The following is an 11,738-nucleotide window of genomic DNA, read 5'->3' as shown; positions in this document are numbered from 1 at the left end:
GATTACAATTGTATTTAATGTTGCTTCTGTAAAAAGAAGGCCTCAAAGTTTCTACATTTCTCTTTTTGTTGTCTTCACACCAGTCTCTTATAGGCTAACAACGTAGTACAGCCACACCTGGAGCATGTAAATACAAAGTGTAGTATAAAGCAAGCCTTTGGGGGCTCTTGGACAGTTTATAAATGTGGCCGCCAGAGAACATATCAAATAATAAGAAATTCACTTAAAGCCAATACTGCTTTGTCTCTTTTTGCGTCTTTTTCGAATCATACATTCATCATGTAGACAGTATATTGCTTTTCATTGTCATTTTGCTTCCGATCAATCCGTTGGGTGGCCAGGCAAGCTATGTAACAAGATCCCGTCACGCCTTCTTCTATTGTCCAGCCTCGGAGTCTATAGATGTCCACTTATGTCTCAAAGAAGCGTGCAAAATCCAGAAAAGTCTCTTGCTACTGGCAGTCACAGCGTATGACTAACACCCGAAATACTGCTAGAACACTCCACAAAGGAATCTAAGTTCACAAGAATCATACATCTCCTACTAAAAGACATTGTTTGGCTTGACAATTACAATGCGCTTGACATAGTGGATGACGATCGCTAGACCTCACTCTAAGAAGAATACAAAAAAAGGTGGCCTCCTGTCTCTGTAACTTTTTTTGTTCTTTTGTTTAGTTTTTTTTTTCTGTTTCTAAAAGCCTCCGAACCCCCCTAGCGTATTAATACACAAGTATGTGGACAGAAAGAAAACATCTGAAAAGTGTTTTTGATTTTTTTTTTAAGTTATGAAATCAAGCGTCAGGTCTCGCGGTCGCTTTCGCCTACGGAATACAGCTCCCCAAGTCTTCTGAACCTCGGACCCCACTCTCTCAGATAGTCATAGTTTTGGTCTGAGTCCGACGACGCGGTTTCCAACGAGCTTAGCGAGCCCGCGATGGACCCCCTGCCTTCGTAGCCGTAGATCTGGATGGAGTCGTAAGGGGGCGCCGTCGGGTCATTGTCCGCTTCGTGGAGTCGGACGTTGATGAATTCGTCCACGTCGACGCCATTGGGGCCGGAGTGCTGACCGGCCCTGGGCATGAACTGGAGGTCGGGTTTGATGTCTTTGCGCGGAAGGTAGCCGTTGATTCCGTCGGGGTTCTGGAGAGTGGCTATGTCGAATGCCTCAGTATCCTCCTCGCCCCCTCCTTCGTCATCGTAGCGGATGATGTTCTCCCTCACGTCCTCGTCATCCTTGATTATCAAAGGTTCGTTCTTGTGTCTTCTCAGGGTCACGAAAAGCACCACTATTACTGTCGGAAAAAGAGACAGGGAGAGAGAGAAAAGAAAGTCGAGCTCAAGCGTTTTAAAGCAAACCACGTCAATAAAAGAACAGCATTCTCCGAGGTCAGGAAAGTCAAGTGTTTGTTTAGATCTTGGCCATGCTTTAAAGCAATGTTGTTAACTTTTACTTCATAATAAGAATCTTGAACATGAAGGTAAAATCTTTTTTTTCTGTTTTTAGTGGATTCTTAATTCAGAAAAATGAAAAAAAAAAAATCTTGGCCTTGTTTCAGGTAACCTCTTTTTCATTGACAGCACATCATTCAGTTTGTTCTCTTTTATAATTATTATTTTGTCTTTTTTAACTGTAGTTATTAACAGTTTGAGATCTTTCCTCATCTCAAATCAAAATGTCATAAATGTCGGGTTGCTTAGGGTTAAAAAAAAAAATTCCAGCAATGAAAATCGAATTCCAGAAAAGCTCTATGTGTGGCTTTTGGGGCATTTTTTTTTTTTTTTTCATTAGTTGGCCTTCTGTTTAACTGCATTAAAAAACTTGGATCATTAATGCAAGTGCTACTACCTTTTTACTTAAATTTACCCCATCGCCCCATACTGAATTATTAACTGCACTGATTCTTGGGTCTGGTCCTGTTCAAAATTATAACCAAATCCAATGTAACTTTTTGGTTGGAGGGACCGCCACCTTGTCTCCATGGAAATATCATTGCTCTCCCTGGAATCTGGTATCTTTGAGCAAACACCTGTGATAGAATAAATGAGAAGATAGATCAGAGTAATGCCATACGGTGGTATATTCCAGGCAAAGCAATCACATTTCCATTTCCAAGCTGGTGGCCGACCCCCCAACAGAAAAGTGACACAGTGCACCTTTAAAGTAAAACGAACCTGCCACTTTAACTCACCCAGCAGTAGTGTTATGCAGGCCAGGATTGCGATCAGCGCCCCCATACTGAGACCGATGGGCAGAACGTAGGCCTCCACATTGCAGGACTGGACTTCTCCATCTTTGCTGCAGCCACAGACTCGGATGGTTAGGGTGTTGGTGCTACTCATCGGCGGGTGCCCGTTGTCGGTGACGATGATTGGCAAAAAGTACATCTCCTGCTTTTGCCGTCGGAAGGTGTCATGCTTGGCTAGTACGCTGATTGAATTGTCTGTCAAAGAGAGAGAGAAAAAAAGGTAAAGATGAGTTTTTAGCAAAGGGCTCTGTGGAAACCAATTGGTATTCAGAGTTGCGACTGACTGAGGTTCTATTATTCAATTTCACATCAATCGTCTCGACTCCTTTTTAGCATTCTTGGTTTTCCGGGCTAGCGTGAGTCGAATGTCGTGCTTTCTTCTCAACAGTTCAATTTGGGAATTCTGACGGGAGGTGAGCCCAAGTTTGCGGCCCTGTCTTTGAAAGTGTGAGGGGACCGCGGCGGGCGTCAGCAGCTCTGAGGATGGCACATGTCGAGGCAGAGAGGTGCCATATGCTCTTTGATGACACGTCTGTGAGGCTGTCTGCTCATTAGCCAGCTTCTCCCATATTATCAAACACAAGCGTCCCCATAAGAATACACTCCTGCTGATCCTATAGAAAATGTACAACTCATCTGAAAGCATGACCTTTGCCTGTCTAACTGTGTTGGAGCCACACAGAAGAAGTACTGCAGCGGATCCGGCAGGCTGCGCGGAAGTGTGGCTGTTGACAGAGCAAACTTAATCAAAGGATGGAATGCATCGTGATAGAATTAATTCCTTTGCACAATCTGTAATTAATGTGAACATATGCTCAGAGTGACTTCCGTATGAATTCTGTCACAAAGTAGAGCATGCTGCTATGTGAGAAGTGCACAGACTAGTCTACTTTAAGTTACATTCTTCAATAACAAAGGCCACATGGACATTTCTGAGTTCTAAGACTACAAAATATATATTGTAAATATACTAATTCTAACAAAAAAAAAAAAACTGTAAAAGATGAAGTACAGTCACTTCCCCATCTAAACTTTTCTTTTATTTGAATGCTTTTTAAGTTACTGTTGAAAGACACATTGGCATGTTGCACATAATGTTGTCAGTGTTTGACATCTTCTACTTGATTAGAACCACGGCTCTTCCCCAGCGTGTGCTGCCCCCTAACCTTACCGCTGACTAATCCCTTCAATTAAAGTCATCAGCACAAACAAAAGCAGCAGGCTCAAACTCACAGGAGCCTGTACTTTGCACTCTATCCTGTGTAGCGTGTGTACTGTGTAGTGTGTGTACTGTGTAGCATGTACTGTGTAGATGAGAGGCTGCTGCAGCTGCCAGGTTCACTACACACTCAAGTGCTCCACAGTGGGCAGCAATATGTTTCTTTCTTCTCACTAAAGGTACACATCGCGTATACATACTCCCATCAACAAAAGTGAAATGGACTGTTTATTTGTTGCAGTTACTTTCTTTGTGAAAGATGACTATTATTTGACAATGGTAGTAGTAACTAAGTACATTTTCCAAACTTGGCGCTCTCATTTAAAAAAACGGATGATATCTAATGCTCAGATGGTGGACTGGGCTATTTGATTCTGCACTAGCAAACTCCCATGAACTGTAGCTTAAATGTGAAGATATTTTCAGTATTTCTCAACCTTTAGTTCTCTCCTTGTGCTTTCAGTGATTTGCATTCTGATTGAACACAGATTTGACATGGTATTCCCTAACCGATTCAACCATGTCAGGCCACGCACACAGTACACCGACTTATGACTTCTCATGTCTGCCGTCAGTACTCCAAGGCAGCCACCCCCAAATGTACTGCCAATAAATGTTTTATTTTTATTTGAACTTGGGTAACCTTCAACTTTATTCTATTACATATATTTTATTTTATATAAAGGCCATTTGTTTTCTCATTTTAACCATCCAAACACATTCAATTGTTCACAAGCGTAACATGCCTGCGAGGCACATATAGATAGAGCAGATGTAATGCATATACATCATTTTCAGACGACAAGTATTCTGTTGAGACCACAGTATGTTAGAAAAAAGCTCTTAGTAATTGACACTACACGGGGGCTTTGCTCACACAGCTGAAACATATGTGGGATTTATCAGTTGCATCATCTTAAGAAACTAACAAATCTACTCTCTCTGAAGAGCTGGGTACAGGAGCCAGCATGGAGCGTACACTTGTGTAGGAAACTGTGAGCCATTTATTTAGCAGCATGAAGTATAGTCTGTATTTGTGAGCAAGTACACAGGGGTGTTATTTGTTTCAAGAAATGGCATTTTGTATTTTTGGTTAATGCACCCCTTTTGTCACAATCTGGAAAAAAGTTACAGTTGCAGTACATTTTTAAAATAGCCCTAAGGTCATGCCCGGTTAGGTCTGCGAAATTCCTTTACTCGCAGTATGAGCTAGCAAGGTAAGCTGAGAGAGTTGAGTAAAAAACAACAAAGGAAAAATAAGCATTACAGCATCAATAGCTCCAAGTTGGATGGCAGAGAGGTTGGTTCTCTCCAGAGCTATGCACACGATTGTTGATGTTTGGTCTTTAGTGGTCCATTGTGAATGAATGTGAGTGAATAGAGGTCTGTGTGTGTGTTAAACAGGGAGTACCCTACCTAGTTAAAACCAATCCATAATTTTAAACATAATTTGTAGTATGATTAATGAAAACTTGCTTTAAAATCGATTCATTTCGGAAATATTACACAGGGGGTTCCTTTAAAGGTATAACGTAATCTGGCATTTAATTCATTTATTCCTCTAAAAATATGCATTCATTCTGTGAGTGGGGTTGCATTTCCACAGATCTACCCTGCAACTTAACAGCCACAACAACAATCATGATTATTTCTTGTCAGATTAAGCAAACACTGTAAAAAGTAATTCAGAAGTGTTGCTAAACTTGCTTCAGATCTGATGTAGCTTTCCTTCCAGAGTTGTACATTCACAGATTTCTTGCAAACTTATGTCTCTGTCAAAGTAGTAGTTGCAGCAAGTTAGCCTGAAGCCAGTGCACCAAAACAGACGGGCCGAACCATATGAAGAGTTTTATCGCCCCAAGCTCAACACATTATACAACGTCATCACAGTCTGTTCATCGCCTGTTACCAAGCGGAGACTGGAGACGTGTGGTGGAATTAAGTCTGAGGGGGGAAAAAAAACTGCAAATAAACCAATCAAAGTATTTAGCAAATAAATTTAGTGCCATCTGCCATGCTTGCAACAGATTCTGGGAAAGTCACCCTACATTGAGCTGCAAGACTAGCACGAAAAGCCCATTTGGATCCCATTCATTTAGCTTCCCTCAAAATGCACTGGGGAGTAAAAATAGGTGGCGCCGTCCAAGCTATTTCACATCTGCTAATTGCGAGCTACACTGATCCAGCAGACTTCAAACCGAGGACGGGTAGCACGCCGCAGGTTAGAGATTGGAGTGGAAAGCCATTGGAGGAATTTAGAGAAACTTCAGTCATTCCAACGTGCCGGCTTTTGTGTGTCAGTGGAAATCCTACCTTAGTTGTGTTGGGAAGGTGACAATTCTTTCATGGGGTGAATTTTAAATAACGTTCTTTTGAATCTTCCTTCCTTTATGTTAGACTCTCACACATGTTATTGCACTATGTAATTTTTCGGTTGGGGGTCCGTCACCTGCTTGTTTCTATGGATATGTCATTTTTTTCCCTGGAATGTTTCACAGTGTGACATAAAACAAGCTCTGCCTTACAGGTGGTTTTATAACTCAAAAATACATATAAAAACGGGCATTCTTGCGGTTCTGTGCTCACCTGTTACTTGGTCTGGTTTGGTCTCCATAAAGACTTGAAAGGTTCAATACCATACTGTGAAACTTTCCAGACAACGCAATATCATCTCAATGGAGAAATGATTTTGATGGACACTCCACCAGAAAAGTTTCACAATGCAACTTTAATATTATAGCCATATGTTGAATTGACTGATACTGAAAATTATATTTTTCTTTTCAGATTTGCTGGCTGGTTTAGAGGCTTTGATGGCTGCTGGGTACTGAGAGTGCACTTTAAAAAGTAAATATTGACACAACACATCGATGAGAAAAACTACACCTGTTCTTCAAAGAAACAGTATTAGTTGAACTCATTGACGTTGTACTTCAATTTTGTCATTTTATATAATGATTTATTATAATATTGGTAATGGTAATGGTAATAGGTACCTAAAAGTATCATTCAGGTACCAGTATCGTAAAAAAATAAAATAAAAAAAGCAAACTTATCATAATCATCTTATGAAAATCTTGAATATTAGGGGTGCCCAATCTTTTTCTCCAAGTGACTCCAAGTTACCAGTAGATACTTTCTATTTATTGATTGTTTTTGATTGATTGAGTGTTTTTATTTCAAGCATATACAGAGCACAAAGAAATTCTTCATTCTTCACTTAACATACATGCATTATAACAAATACTATTCTTCAAAAGCAAAGAAAATACACTGCTTGCTCGGAAGGAAGTGAGAAGAAGTAAAAATACTTATTTACTCTCAGTCCCAACTAAATATGGCATGTCATCCTAACATTCCAACATATATATCACTTTGTTTTTTACTTTTTAATAATTATAGAGATACTACCTTATGCTTAATTGCTCTTATTTACAACATAATTCGCAATAAATAAACCAAGTTAAAGTTTTATTCAAGAGTTGAGATGCTAACCAGTCCACTGCATCAATGCCCTTGTGTTTAAAAAGTTTATAAATGGAACAAGTTGCAGAAGTAGCGTATCATTTGGGGCTCTGATTGAAATTGAAAAAAACAAAATTGAAAGTTTTACACCTTTTAAAGTCGACTGATTGTTCCCTGATCCAAATGACTTCTTAAGGACGGGAAAGATTTTGAGTTGCGGATCAAAAATTGGAACAGAAATCCATCGGTGAAATTTTGAGAAACTTCAGTCATTGCAACATTCCCATCTCTCTACGGGATCACTTACCTTGGTTATTTTTTATGGTGAAATTGGGATTGTTGAGCATTTCAGGAACCAGTCGGTAGTCAAAGTAGTGGCCTTGGATTGGATCGTCTTTGTCAACCGCACTGAGGGTCTGGATCACCTGTGATCGGAACAGACAAGTTAGAAGAAATAAAAAATAAGTTGAATCCGATGGACGAGGCCAGAGGTGAGAGGTGTTTACATTTACTCGGTTACATTATTTGAGTGACTTTTTAAAGAAATTGTACTTCTCAGAGTACTTTTCAGCATACTTTTACTCCTACTTGAGTAATATTTTTTGTAACAACTCTCTTTTTTTGCTTTTGTTTGATTTGACTAGTTTTATTGTCTCAATTAGGACTAGTGCAGTTAAATAGAGGTTTTTTTTTTTTTCCATGTATTGTTTTGTCTGTATTGTACAGTGTTTTGGAAACTGAGATGTGTGGATTGGATTACTTGAGTAAAAGTTTTAGTTACTCTTCCCACTGCGAGTAAGTCTACAGTGACAAAAGCTTTATGTTGACAAAATGAAATGATTTGAACATTTATGTTTCTTGCATCACTCCTGCAGATATGATTTCGTTTTTCCATTTTTGTGTCTATGCTTTAAAGATATATGATTTTGCGCATTGTTTATTGATTTCAAAATACTTTTTATGTTACATTACATTTACGTTAACTTAAAAGATGCACTTTGTAACTTTTCATGTGGAGGGATCGTCAAATGCTTTTCTCTGTGCAGATGTCACTGATCTGCCTGAAATGTTCCACACTAAGACATTAAACTGTTCTACCTTTCGTTTATTAAAATCACAGGCTGTTTAGAAAAAAAGGCATTCTGACTGTGAACTTGTTGCCTCTCCACAGATCTGACCTGTAACTTGGTCTAGTTTGGTCTCCATGAAGATAGAAAGGTTTAATACCATAGTGTTACAAGCAATACAATCATCTTCATGGAGAAAAGCATTTGACGGACCCTCCACGAGATAACTTACTCTTTAAGAGGCTGTTTACACGAGAACGCTTGTGGGTAAAAACGACAAAATATTTTATCGGAAGTGCCTTTTGTTTAGACGGTGACGGCGTTTTTGGGGCTTAAAAACGCATAAATCTGAAACCACCCTCCAGAGTGGAAAAGTTGAATACGCTCTGCTGTAGTGTTTCCGTCTACGCCGCCCAAGACGCAGAACTCTGGTCAGATCTGCTCACGTCGCGCACACGTTGACGTCACATACATAGAAGTTTTCCCCAAAAACTTGTTTCACTCTTAGTTTTTGAACCACTACTTCATACGTCCACTTGAGTAATACTATTTTGAAGTAAAGTTACTCTTACTTGAGTCCAATTTCTGGCTATTCCACCATCTCTGGACGAAGTTAACATCTTTATTCACTTTTCATCACTGTGGATTGCCTGGCAGCTTTCAACAAACTCGATTAAATGCATAGGGCCTATTCATTTTGCAATATCATTATCAACTGCGCTGCTGTCTAGCTCGCCACACTTGCTATCTACTAACTGTTTATCTGTCACCCTGGGTCTCTATAAGATTGATTAGAAATTAGAATTCAACCCTGCAGGACTCTGTTTTTGTGCCATTTTCCTTTCAATAAAGTCCCTCATCGTACACACTTAGCTTTGAATGAGGTCGATTGATGAGAGGAGAGGAAATGCTAAGTACTTGTCCAGGATTTTTTGGCTGGGGGGAAGCGCGCGGTGCCATCTGGAGGAGGACATGAAAGACGGACTTGAATTATGGAGGGCTCTGATCAATCCCGACCGCTTTTCCCCGTTCGCAATACGTGTCAAGGGGAAGCTGTTTGCGAGAAAGAATAGGCTACCGAGCAAGCTACCTATGCGGTGTCCGTGTGATATAAAGGGGCTATAATTCACGGTAGCCAATCATTACAAAGGAGGAGAGAGGGGTAGAGAGAAGGTGATGGATGGCCGGTTTGGTGAATGCGGAGGGGGGGGTGGGGGGTCCTTTACCTGTCCGGGTTTTCCGTTTTCGCACAGGAAGGCTTCGTATTCCGTGGCGAATTCGGGCGCGTTGTCGTTGATGTCCATGACGCGGATGGCCACAATGGCTCTGGAGATCTGACTGTGGTTGTCTAATTGAAAGAAAGAACAGAGAGCAAGTTGTTATGTGGTTTTCTCATCTATGTTATAATGTTAATGTTAATTTAAAAGAAAAAGCAATGCGAATAGCTCACTTAGTCGGATACAGAGAACTTATGAATACACTTTTTTGCCCATCAAACACACTGACATTTGGGAAGCTGGTAAAATTTAAAACATGCCAACTCTTATTTAAAGCGAAACTCAACCTGCTCCCAGATAGCAATCAAAAACTGTTCTGCACAAATGAATTCAAACACAACCTGAGAGGTCAAATGAATAAAAAAAAAAAACAATTCTCTCAAACCGCTCTCAAAAGCATGTGTGTAACCAGACTTATGGAACAGCTTAGATGCCCATATCAAAGCTTGGACTAATTTGGTGCACTTCAAAAAGCAATATAAAAATCAAATCTTACAGAAATACCTAGAAGACTAGATAGTCTTCACAAGTAAACCACGACTATTAACTAAACACATGCTTTTCTTTAACATGACCTTTTATTTTGATATGATCATAAACAATATACTGTGTGCCTTCTTTATCATTATTATTAGTTTGTACGATCATACATGAAAACAAAACTGGCATCTTTAAAAAAATGAAGATAAGAGCTAAAAAAAAGTGATTGTATTCCTGTTAGAGGGGTTAGCATATGGAACAATCTGAGTGATGATTTAAAAAAAGTCTAACATTGTAGAAGCCTTTAAAAAATAGTAAAAAAAAAGAGTATAAAGCATGATGTTTTGAGCTCTGGAATGAATGAATTATGCATTAAAGTTAGTTTGTTTTTAACTTATATTTTGTGACTTATATATACAGCAAGTCTTAAGTGAAATTATAAATGCAAACTTGCTGTTCATACGAATTCTGTCATTGTTTTATAAGCTTAGGCCAGGGGTCTGCAACCTGGAGCTTTGGAGCTACCAGTAGCTCTCCACCCGCCGAAGGATTTCTGACTTATACTTATTGTACTAAATAACTCAAATTTGATAAATTACCACTGTATAAGTGTTATTTTGAACTTTGTGCTCTAATAAATAGATAATGATTTAATGTTCTATAGGCATCTAACTGTACATTTAAGGCTTGCCATCTTATACCAAATCAATTTCTTGCAAACGCTGAAATGAGTAGCTCTCTAGCATTTTCATTTTGTAAAGGTTGCTCACCGGACGCAAAAGGTTGGAGATCCCTGGGTTAAGCATTAGAAGTACTTTTTACTTCTGCTTAAACCCTTTCGGTCATGATCCATAAGGTTGTAGTCTATGTTTTGTTTAGTTTTGTTTTGTAATGCTGCAAAATGACCAAATAAAACTACTACTACTAATAATAATAATGTTGTTTCCTTATCAAAAACATACCTGCATTTGTGTTGTGTGAATGAAATGTTTAACACAAAACTGCATATTTAGGCTGTGTTCTTCTCAAAAACTAAAAACACTCTATGTGTCAGGTGGTAATACAGGAAGTGCTCTGCTGCATTTTGAAACTCTATACACCTACACTAGAACCATTTGGATGATTTCAGCCTTGGAAGTGCCATTCTTTACTGAACTAAATGTAAAAAGGTAGATGTTAACTCAACCATAATATGACATTACAAGGTGGTACACAGTGAGTTTTGGCGATGTATTGACTAATAATATAACGCAAACATGTGTGAATGAAACAAAACACAACTCCAGGTATGTTTTTGAGGAGGTAACGACATTATAACTTGGATTAAAACTAACGAAAGTCAGTTTTTGTGTTATATGGGACCTTTAAAATAAGTCAACAAGTAGCAGTTGTATTTTATTGTTGTGAGACCAAAAATGGAGAGCTAAGATTACATTTACACGCAAAAGATTATAACATTTCATACCATAAAATGACTTGCTCTCCTAGTTCACGTATTGATTTCATGTATTTCGAAACCAGTTGTGTGGCTTGAAGCACTCTAACTCTTCTGCTGCACGGAGGGTCCACCATCTGCTTGTGTCCGTGGAGATGTTATTACTTTACCTGGAAATTTCCACAACATGGCAATAAACCTATCCATCTCTACGGACACGAGCAGGTGAGTTATAGACCAGATCTGTGGAGGAGACCCTGCTCATAATAAGAATGCATGCTTCAGTTTGGTAAAGGGAAAATAGAGGAGTTTAATGACATTCTGTGGAACATTTCAGACAAAGTAATGACATCTCCGTGGAAACAAGCATGTAGTGGACTTAGAGTTTACCTTTAATAGTACTTAACACAAAGCCTATTTATATTGAATTGTATTTTATTCTTCAGTTGTCTTTGTCACAAATGTTTGGATAAAATCAGCATATCACATATACCTCAAGCGTTTCATGTTACTCTTTGTATTCATGGCATTCAGCTTCGTGTTGCA

The 11,738-nt window shown here is 39.1% G+C and overlaps 1 protein-coding gene across 1 annotated transcript in view; it reads right to left on the bottom strand.

Moving 5' to 3' along the window:
• Nucleotides 1-801: 801 nt before the first annotated feature.
• The window catches only part of cdh8 (cadherin 8), a 274,545-nt gene continuing 263,608 nt past the window's right edge, over nucleotides 802-11,738 (bottom strand). The window contains exons 8-11 of the mRNA XM_055154831.1: nucleotides 9,227-9,348; nucleotides 7,241-7,358; nucleotides 2,193-2,444; nucleotides 802-1,295 (exon numbers count right to left, since the gene is read on the bottom strand). Coding sequence (XP_055010806.1) covers nucleotides 802-1,295; nucleotides 2,193-2,444; nucleotides 7,241-7,358; nucleotides 9,227-9,348 — 986 coding nt within the window. The remainder of the gene's footprint in view (nucleotides 1,296-2,192; nucleotides 2,445-7,240; nucleotides 7,359-9,226; nucleotides 9,349-11,738) is intronic.

Source organism: Boleophthalmus pectinirostris, unplaced genomic scaffold (assembly GCF_026225935.1).
Source record: "Boleophthalmus pectinirostris isolate CB_2022bp ecotype Guang Dong unplaced genomic scaffold, ASM2622593v1 HiC_scaffold_19, whole genome shotgun sequence".
Classification (NCBI taxonomy): Eukaryota; Metazoa; Chordata; class Actinopteri; order Gobiiformes; family Gobiidae; genus Boleophthalmus; species Boleophthalmus pectinirostris.
This window is presented reverse-complemented; position numbering and strand designations above follow the sequence as displayed.